Genomic DNA, 10,409 nt, shown 5'->3' on the forward strand with positions numbered 1-10,409 from the left:
ACCTTGAATATAGAGATGAACAGTTTGTCAGCGCAACTCCTCATAAACCACTGCACAGAATTTCGTCAAGCTTTGCAGATATTTAGGACACAATATGTAGATGTGCATATTACCAGGAAATTCCGATTCCGTTATTTTTTCCGGGAATTTATGCACTAAAAACTTAAGTTTTGGCCGTACCTTTTATATAGAAATGAATAGTTTGTCAGCGCAACTCCTCATAAACCACTGCACAGAATTTCGTCAAACTTTACAGATATTTAGGGCACAATGTGTAGATGTGCATATTACCAGGAAATTCCGATTCCTGTATTTTTCTAGAATTTCCGCACTTTTCAACTTAGATTTTTGGCCATGCCTTAAATATAGAGATGAGCATTTTGTCAGCGCAACTCCTCATAAACCGCTGCACAGTATTCGTCAAACTTTTGAGATATTTTGGACACAGTGTGTTAGATGTGCATATTACCAGGAAATTCCGATTCCTTTATTTTTCTGGGAATTTTGGCACTTTTCAAATTAGACTTTTGACCATACCTTGAATATAGAGATGAGCATTTTGTCAGCGCGACCCCTCATAAACCGCTGCACAGAATTTCGTCAGACTTTGCAGACATTTAGGACACAATGCATAGATGTGCATTTTACCAGGAAATTCCGATTCCATTATTTTTCTGGAATTTCCGCACTTTTCAAATTAGATTTTTGGGATATCTTGAATATAGTGATGAACAGTTTGTCAGCGCAACTCCTCATAAACCGCTGCACAGAATTTCATCAAACTTTGCAGATATTTAGGACACAATTTGTAGATGTGCATATTACCGGGAAATTCCGATTCTTTCATTTTTTCCGGGATTTTCAGCACTTTCAGTTTTGGGGAGCATGGGGTATGTGAGCTTGCTCACTTTTTCTTTCATTTAAAATTTGTGCAGATTTAATTAAAGATTATGCATCAGCTTTGCTTTTTTTGTCATTAGACTACTGTTGATTACTGTAGGTTTTACATTACGTGGAAAAGCCAGAAACTTACATCAGTACCATCATTAACTGTGGTGTCTACTTGTTTTCCCCCGACATTTTCTGTACCCTGGAGAAGATCTTCAAGAAAAACCAGGAAGACAACTACAAGTAAGGGAGATAATCAGTAAATAAAGGGGAGATAATCACTGTAGCTTAGAGGATTTATATTTTAACTTGTACATACATTGTAACTACTAAATGTATACAAGTCTTTTGATTAGAATGAATAGAATATTTGAGCTATATTTTTCTTAATTTTTTAATAATGATCATAGCAGGAATATTTATTTGGATGAACTGGTTTTTAATGAATGCAAATTATTAAAATAAAGGAGTGAAAATTGCATGGATTAAATATTACATCCTAAACTTAATGTTCTGTAGTCTTTACAACATACAAAATCAACATTTAATATTAAGAAAACTTTTTTTATACAAAAGCATTAGCAGTCTCATACATAATGAAGAGAGGGGGAATTTAAACTCCTGAAGAGGGGGAATTTAAAATCCTTTTTGTTTTAATGACATTGGGGCATTATACATGTATCAACAGAATGCTGTAAGGTGACCTTGAATTTGTTCATTTTTTTCAAATGAGGTTTCACACGAAAGAAAAACACTTCTTTATCTCTCTTCTTCTGGGCACCATAAACATTAATTACTTCATAGTCCTGTAGTGTGTAGAATGAATGAATGATGCAGAATATGAATTATGGTACTTTCAGTTTCCAGACAGGAAGTGGGTGTTATTCTGGGTAATTGTGCATGATTTTGTTTGCTACATTTAAATTGCTTTGAAGAATGCCAATATGAAGTAAGTTAGGACTACCAATACAGAAATTGCACATTTTGTTTTTCTTGCCTTTATTTATGTTTGTGAATTAAACCTCCCAGAATTATTTTGAACTGAACATTTTGATTTGAGGTCTCATGAACGGGAGTAAGTATAAATTTCTTTGTCTTATAACCCTAATGGTCTTCTTGACTGTGTTCACATTGTTTGGAAAACAGGTTTAACCAACAATGTTTTAGAAATACTCAATATATCGTGGTGTTTGTGATTTGTAAAATTTTAAAAGGAGTAGATCATCATGATATGTTTTTCTTAAAGTACATGTCTATCAGTGGATGTCTTTCATTGTTTATGATTCAGAGAAAGCATGCAAACATTGAATGGTGTAGGGGATAGTCTAACTGCATGCCATAGGGATTAAATTGTGCCCCATCTAGACACCTAGCCATTTCTGTTGTACAATGTTATATACTAATAAACAGGAAAACTATTCTTACTAGCTTTTAAAAATGACTGTAAAAATTGATCAGGTTCAATAAAAAATCTTTTTTCTTTTTTTTGCTTGAATTTGTTTATTAATAGCAGTCTTATACCCAATGGCTTAAACAGTCTTTAAGAATCTTTTCTGTGAATGATGATCTTTTCTTATAAGTCCTATTTTTTTGTGGAAGATGTTTAATCCTTTACCTATTTTGACAGCTATGACCCCAGCCTACAGTTGAATGAGAAGATCAGATTAGAGCAGGATATTTTTGTTCCCATGGCGGGCTCCGGGAAGTTGTATGTCTACCACACTGATAGATTCTGGAGCCAGATCAAAACCACAGGGTAAGGGGGCTACAGGAAATCTTAAAATAATAGATATGACTGGTACATTGAATACTTGCATACAAAAAAGAGAAATATATATAGCTGGAACCATATTAAAGCTATACATACAAATAATAAATATACCCGCTACTCTAATAAAGCTGTATACATCAGCAATCAATCATTCTATGGAATTTTTCTTTTTAATCCATTGATAGAAAATTGCCTAGATTCCTTAGATATGTTCTTTAAGTAAATAACCTGTATTCTGAGAGGTATGCATGTACAGTTATTTCTGTGGTATTGCATGGATGAGTTTAGCAGTTTCTGATGATTAAAAGTTCTACATGTGTATTGTCATGGCAGATTTGTTCCTTTAAATTCAGAGCTGCCATTTATGCAAACCGACATTACCTAGCTCTCTATCAGGACTGGCACAGAGAAAGGCTGGCTAGAAATGGGGAGCTGAAGCCCCAGATCATTGGAGACGTATACATCCACCCCACAGCCGACGTCCACCCAACAGCCGTGGTAAGGCCGCAGATTGTTAATGTATAAACACTGTGTTATCTGCAACAGCTGTGGTAAGGCCGCAGATTGTTAACAGATTAATGCTGTGTTATCTTATGTGTGCAGTTAATTAGAAAAAAATTCACAAATGCTCAATACTTCCAATTTAAGCGCATTGAAAATACTTGAATTCCTTGTATTTGATTGATTAAGTTGGTTATTTTGATGTAATAAAAAGGTGTTTATTTTTTTTGGAAAAGTAAATCACAAACATATAAGAGCAGATTACATAAAATGTTACCATTTATGACCACAATGTAATTGTGAAAATCTACGTTTTAAGTAGTGTTGGCACGAGTACCCGGTTAACCGGTTAACTGTCGAACGATGCGAGTATCAGTTAGTAAAATTGCTATTCGGTTACTCGGATAAAATGCATCTTATTTGGTAAATAACTAAAAAAAAATGTTAATTTGTTTATAAGCGTACAAATAAATATTTCTCTCGGTTTCACTAATACGATTGATTGGTTTTCACACTTAATTGATAGCTTTGATTGCCAGCAGGTTATACAAGTTTTGAAGACCCATGTTATAATAACCTCATTAAATAATTTAACAAGATGCCGCCAAAGACATGTACATATATAGCTTGGAAGTATTTTTAAAGAACAGCTGATTCCATACCTGTAAAATATAATTAATGTGAATTGGAGTTATCCTGACTTCAAATTTCTAAATTATTATTACCCTTGAGCGTGACATATATCGGGGGTTGAAAAGTAAAACTGATGAACGCCATTGTAAAATAGCGTGAAACGTTGGAATATTTTTTTCTTCTATTTAATTATTAGCTCACCTGAGCTGAAAGCTCAAGTGAGCTTTTCTGATCACCCGGTGTCCGTCCGTCCGTCCGTCCGTTGGCTGGTCCGTCCGTCCGTCTGTAAACTTTTCACATTTTCAACTTCTTCTCAAGAACCACTGGGCCAAGTTTAACCAAACTAGGTACAAAGCATCCTTGGGTGAAGGGAAATTTAAATTGTTAAAATCAAGGGCCAAGACCCCTTCCAAGGGGAGATAATCAAGAAAATACGAAAATAGGGTGGGGTCATTAAAAAATCTTCTTCTCAAGAACCACTGGGCCAAAAAAGCTGAAATTCATGTGGAAGCATTCTGGGGTAGTGTAGATATTAAATTGTTAAAATCATGACCCCCGGGGTAGGGCGGGGCCACAATGGCCGACCGAAGTTTTACATAGAAATATATAGGAAAATTCTTTAAAAATCTTCTTTTCAAGAACCACTGGACCAGAAAAACTTAAACTTATGTGGAAGCATCCTTGGGTAGTGTAGATATTAAATTGTAAAAATCATGACCCCGGGGGTAGGGCGGGGCCACAATTGGGAATCCAAGTTTTGCATAGAAATATATAGAACAAATCTTTAAAAATCTTCTTCTCAAGAACTACTAGGCCAGGAAAGCTAAAAATCTTATGGAAGCATCCTGGGGTTGTGTAGATATTAAATTGTAAAAATCATGACCCCCAGGGTTTGGACAGGGCTACAATAGGGAATCCAAGTTTTACATAGAAATATATAGAACAAATACTTAAAAATCTTCTTTTCAAGAACCACTGGACCAGAAAAGCTTAAACCTCTGTGGAAGCATCCTTGGGTAGTGTAGATATTAAATTGTAAAAATCATGACCCCCGGGGATAGGGCGGGGCCACAATAGGGAATCCAAGTTTTACATAGAAATATATAGAACAAATCTTTAAAAATCTTCTTCTCAAGAACCACTGGGCCAGGAAAGCTGAAACTTATGTGGAAGCATCCTTGGGTAGTGTAGATATTAAATTGTTAAAATCATGACCCCCGGGGGTATGGCGGGGCCACAATGGGGAATCCAAGTTTTACATAGAAATATATAGAACAAATCTTTAAAAATCTTCTTCTCAAGAACCACTGGGCCAGGAGAGCTGAAACATATGTGGGAGCATCCTTGGGTAGTGTAAATATTAAATTGTTAAAATCATGACCCCCGGGGGTAGGGCGGGGCCACAATAGGGTTTTACATAGAAATATATAGAACAAATCTTTAAAAATCTTCTTTTCAAGAACCACTGGGCCAGGAAAGCTGAAATTTATGTGGAAGCATCCTGGTGTAGTGTAGATATTAAACTGTAAAAATTATGACCCCCGAGGGTAGGGCGGGGCCACATTAGGGAATCCAAGTTTTACATAGAAATATATAGAACAAATCTTTGAAAATCTTCTTCTCAAGAACCACTTGGCCAGGAAAGCTGAAACTTATGTGGGAGCATCCTTGGGTAGTACAGATATTAAATTGCTAAAATCATGACCCTTCGGCGTAGGGCGGGGCCACAATGGGGAATCCAAGTTTTACATAAAAATATATATAGAACAAATCTTTTAAAAAGATCTGCATCACCCAAGTTACTCAGGTGAGCGATGTGGCCCATGGGCCTCTTGTTTTTTTGATTATAATTATATTTAAGGAATGACTCTAATTCTTGGCCAGATTATCGAGTATAATATGGTTTGGGTGAGTTTACGCTTTATAATACGCGAAGCGGATTATAAAAAAGCGTAAACTGACCCAAACCATATTATAATCGATAATCTGGCCAAGAATTAGAGTCATTCCTTATAATTTAATTTTAAAATAATTAAACAACTGGGGATGTAAAATTGTGTTGTTTTTATCAGTTCAAATTTACCGCGCAATAATACAACCGTAGTAACGGAAGTGATGGGAAGCAAGGGGAGGTAAAAACTATCTAGCAGCCATGGTGCTTGTTTACATGAGGTAAGATCGAGCAACTGTTTGAAGTTAAAGGTACATTCATTAAATCTGGAATTTTTCATGAATCCGAAGGACTGGAAATGAGGGGATTGATGGATACAGATGATTCAGCTGGTTGTCAAGGGGGTGTGTCCCCATACCAAACCAGATTATACAAAATGTTATGCGTTCCTTTTTGGAAATCAACCAATGAGAGACAAGAATACAAACAGAATTAAATTATTTAAAATTCAAGATATTTCGTGCGTGTTCTTTCTATGTTTATAAATAAAGTTAATTCACAATGCCTTTGTGTTTATGAGAACCGACGAGTAAAAGATGAGATAAATGATACATATGAATAAATCATCCGAGTAACCGGGTACTCGATCGGAAGATTGAGCGAGTAACCGGTTACTAAAAATCGTCCGATTTGCCAACACTAGTTTTAAGGTTTATTGATACTCTGATAAGAGAGATAACTCTTTAACGACACAAATGTCTCATTACTTTATGAATTTTTTAAATTGAACAGTCTTTTTTGTTTGATTAAATAGTCATTTTAAAAGTAAGAAGTATTTATTTGCCACTTTCTAGACAAAAGTTTCTGAATACTCTAATGAAATCAATTTCTCCTAATTTGTTGATATTTTGATTTGTAGCTTGGTCCCAATGTTAGCGTAGGTAAACATGCAGTGATTGGAGAAGGTGTGAGGGTCAGGGAATCCATTGTTCTAGAGGGTGCTGTTCTACAGGTAAACTTTTAAGATATATTAAATGCTGTATGAAGCAATGTTCCAAGTACTAGTATTTAATACGTCTAAGGCTTTTAGTGTAATTTGGGATGGGTAATATCATTTATTGTAATCCTACGGTGACTTTATTGTGAATCCTGCTGGTTTGTATTGTAGGATAACTGCTGTGTGCTGTACAGTGTGATTGGTTGGAATGTTACCATAGGAATGTGGACTCGTGTGGAAGGCACACCTAATGACCCCAACCCCAACAAACCATTTGCTAAGGTCGATGTCAAGGACACATTTAGTCCCGAGGGGAAACTCAATCCATCCATCACTGTCATTGGTGAGATATAGCTTGTATACTTACATAGGTTCATAAACATAAACATCTATAATATTGAGTGGGGAAAATGCAAATCCATCCCAATATTGAAAGAGGTACATCTGTATTTGTATAAAGTTCAAAGTAAGAAAACTATAACAGGTTAATTTTATGAAGTTAAAAACAGATCAAATTTGTTATGGTTAAAAAAAAAACAAGATTTTGAAAATTCATTCTCATCAATAGTGTACATTTGTTTGGGCCTATATCACAGGATGTTACCTAGTAAATAATTGAGATATTTTCTTTCCTTTCAGGGAGTAATGTACAGGTACCCTCTGAGGTGATCTTACTGAATGCTATAGTGTTACCCGACAAATCACTCAGTGGAAGCTGCAAGAACCAAATCATCCTCTAGCGTTACCATGGCAATCTCCCAGAATGCACTGCCAAAATCATTCCCAACATGCCATTTTTGTTCCTTCATAACTTTCTGTAAACGTTTTGAACAATTTCATTCTAAACGAGTTTGTTATTTGTACATGTATATAGTAATTTATTAACACTTACATATTCATTAAATATCTATTTTCCTATTGCTTCGTTATAAGAATATGTTCATAATATTTATAAAGTATTTCGAGACATTTATTTACAGAGAAGACTGTGCTTATATACATGACATTTTTTGCAGTGATTCAATCATTGCATCAGAGACTTTGAGAGTGCTCATTTATATTGAAGGGATCTGATTTAATAAGAGGAATTCCATAATCTTATACAATTGAACCATATATTTTATGTATTCCATGCTTTGGTATCATTAAATTTGAAATTGATGAAAGAAAGTATGCCTGTCTATTTTATTTTATTTTTTATTTTAACTTTTTTTAATATGAATATTCCAGTGATTTTACAATTTATGACAGTAGGTTGTGTCATTTCCAATTGTTTCAGAAATCTTAGGTTTCTTGTGATATTTTTATGTCATATGCATGTATAAAATCAGAAACCTCAGATTCAGTCACAAGTAGTTTTCCATTGCTGATATCATAGAACAGATTCTTTGGTATGAAATTCATCTCTGGAAATGTTTTTACAAAGTGGCCATCTTTGTGAATTAGTCCTAGCTGGTTACTATCGAGACACGTGATGACGTAATCTCCGACTGATGCAATACCAAGAGGCGTGTCATACATAGGTACCTCCCACTGGAAATTCCCGCTAAAGTCACAACACACAACCCGACTTCCTTCATTGTCACTCAAATAAATTGAACCCATCTTTGCCGATGGATCTGAAATGGCAAGAAATTTTCCGAACGGCCTTGTGAATCCTCCAAAATTTTTGTTCTCCGTTAGACCTCGTACGTTGTCAATGGTCAGTTTTATCCTTCCTTTCATGTCCATCATTATTAGAGTAGCATGAGGATCCATAATGTCACACGTCACAAACAGACGTGATTTACCGTAAACAAGGCCAAAACACTGGGAATTTCCTGGGATTGTGAACTTCTTTCTAGAGTTCTTGAATCTGTGATCATCAACGTTGACAAAAATGATGCTGTCCTGCTGTGTAAGAGCGATTTCGTTTTCGCTCGTGTAGGTCATATCTCGACAGTCTGTAGGGACCACGGTGTCTAGTAGGAAGTTAAAATGGCGGTCAAACAACTTAATCTTGCTGTTCTTCTCATCAAACATAACGTACTTCCCGTCTCGGAAACTGCACATTTTTTGAATGGAGCATTCGTTCTTATCTTTCTTGCCCCGACAGTTTATTTTGTGGGAAAATTCCAGATCTAAGTCACCCTCCTCACGTCTCCTACCTACCCAGCTTCTGGTTTGTGGGTTTCTCTGACTCTTTTGTGCCATTTAAAAGCTTCGTGTCCTTTGTGATCTGTAAAGCAGAGAGAAAGCTTTTTGTGCCCATACTAATCTGATGTTTTCATTGCATTGAAAATGTACTATCTATGATTTTGTTAAAATTTAATGAAACATCCTAAGATTTCGATTTTTTGGACAGGTAACTGTGTAACATTCACGACAAATTTTTTTATAGCTCGTCTGAGCTGAGGGATCGTTTTTGAAGTAAGCTTTTCACAATTTTGACTTGAAGAACTACTGAGTCAGTTTTGACCAATCTTGCCTCAAAGCACGAGTCACACCTCTTTCAAGGTGAGATAATTAAATAAGATTAAGTGATAATGTTTTGGCATCCATTTAAAGTCTCCCTCTCAAGAAACTTTAGGTTTGAATAAATGATTCCTTTGAAAGCTCATGGCAATGTGTAGACTCAGTTTTTCTTCAAATTATGACCCATTAAGGTAGGGTTGGATTACAATAATACGCGGGAATATATAAGAATTAATCTCTAGAAATGGTCTTGAGAACGACAAAGCCCCGATTATGGAGAAAGATGGGTAAAGTTAATCAATCAATGTTATTTTTAAACCTTCCTTTCAAGAACAGTAAACCCTACTAAGTCATATAAAATATGACAGCATCATCAAGTTGTGTTTAGGTAAGGTTCAAACTTGTTCAAATCATAGAGTGGGGCCACAATAGGCATTGATCAAATAATAACATAGAAATTAATTATTTTCAAGATAACTAAAGCCCTGATTATACTCGTATTTTAAATTTGGTTCCGTATTGTATTTGGGAAAAACGAAAGAACTAATTTGACTCAGGTTAGCAAAAAATATTGGTCGCCAAAATGGTCTCATGGGTCATAACACTCACCTGAGTCACTTCATCATCAGATTTTCCCGAATATATTCGTCATGCAGTAAAACTGCATAAATTTACAATGAATATACCTTTAATGGAAGTTAAACACAAAAACATATTAAGTAATTGAATCTTTTTTGTTTATTCTTAATTAGTCCATGCACATTCACCAACCAAATTTTATTCGATTGAGAGGAGTATCTCCGAATCTCTCGACCTTCCTCTATTGTTTCAATGTTTTGTTAATTTGAGATGACAGTTAAAAAATGAGAAACGGGGAACTGTTCGTTAAATTATGATGGAAAGAAAATATTATTTAATTTAATGAAGCCAATTGTTACATTGCACAATGTACATCCAGTGTTTTAAAAACTACTATGAAGATCATTTTTACCTCTGATAATTCAGCAGTACGAAGACAAACTTGTTATAAATGATGATCAACTTCTTTCCCCCAAAAGAGCAAAATTATATTTCCTGTTAATTTCCTTTCAAACTGGTATTTTCAATGTCTGTAAATTGGGACACTAACTTTTACATTCAACGTAAGTCAAGAATACGGTTGATTGAATTACGATCTTTTGTTTCATTTATAGTTTAAATCATTTTTCTTTTAATTACCCTTTGAAAACGAGCTCTGTTTTGCTTTAAGGACAATTTTCTTTAAAGAATACGTG

General features: G+C 35.0%; 2 protein-coding genes across 2 annotated transcripts; one reads left to right on the forward strand and one right to left on the reverse strand.

The window, feature by feature from the left end:
* Window positions 1-1,000: 1,000 nt before the first annotated feature.
* LOC134269824 (mannose-1-phosphate guanyltransferase alpha-B-like) lies at window positions 1,001-7,851 on the forward strand (the record flags this gene model as incomplete). The annotated part of the gene is made up of 7 exons (XM_062752027.1): window positions 1,001-1,131; window positions 1,749-1,778; window positions 2,516-2,644; window positions 3,013-3,157; window positions 6,604-6,696; window positions 6,853-7,024; window positions 7,321-7,851. Coding segments are annotated over 7 exons (801 nt in total), but the record flags the coding sequence as incomplete, so codon positions are not given.
* A 43-nt stretch (window positions 7,852-7,894) lies between these two features.
* Window positions 7,895-10,222, reverse strand: LOC134269825 (uncharacterized). Its single transcript, XM_062752028.1, has 2 exons — window positions 10,127-10,222; window positions 7,895-8,899 (listed from the first exon to the last, which is right to left on the reverse strand). The coding sequence occupies exon 2, from the start codon at window positions 8,872-8,874 to the stop codon at window positions 7,966-7,968; it is 909 nt and encodes a 302-aa protein (XP_062608012.1). The 5' UTR covers window positions 8,875-8,899; window positions 10,127-10,222; the 3' UTR covers window positions 7,895-7,965.
* Between the last annotated feature and the right edge of the window lie 187 nt (window positions 10,223-10,409).

This window comes from Saccostrea cucullata, unplaced genomic scaffold, assembly GCF_032062105.1.
Source record: "Saccostrea cucullata isolate Sc308-1 unplaced genomic scaffold, CSIRO_AGI_Scuc_v1 ctg18466, whole genome shotgun sequence".
NCBI classification, from domain to species: Eukaryota; Metazoa; Mollusca; class Bivalvia; order Ostreida; family Ostreidae; genus Saccostrea; species Saccostrea cuccullata.

What these genes read in the sequence shown, in the direction of transcription:
- LOC134269825 (XM_062752028.1), bottom strand. Translation starts at nt 8,874, where the DNA reads ATGGCACAAAAGAGTCAGAGAAACCCACAAACCAGAAGCTGGGTAGGT.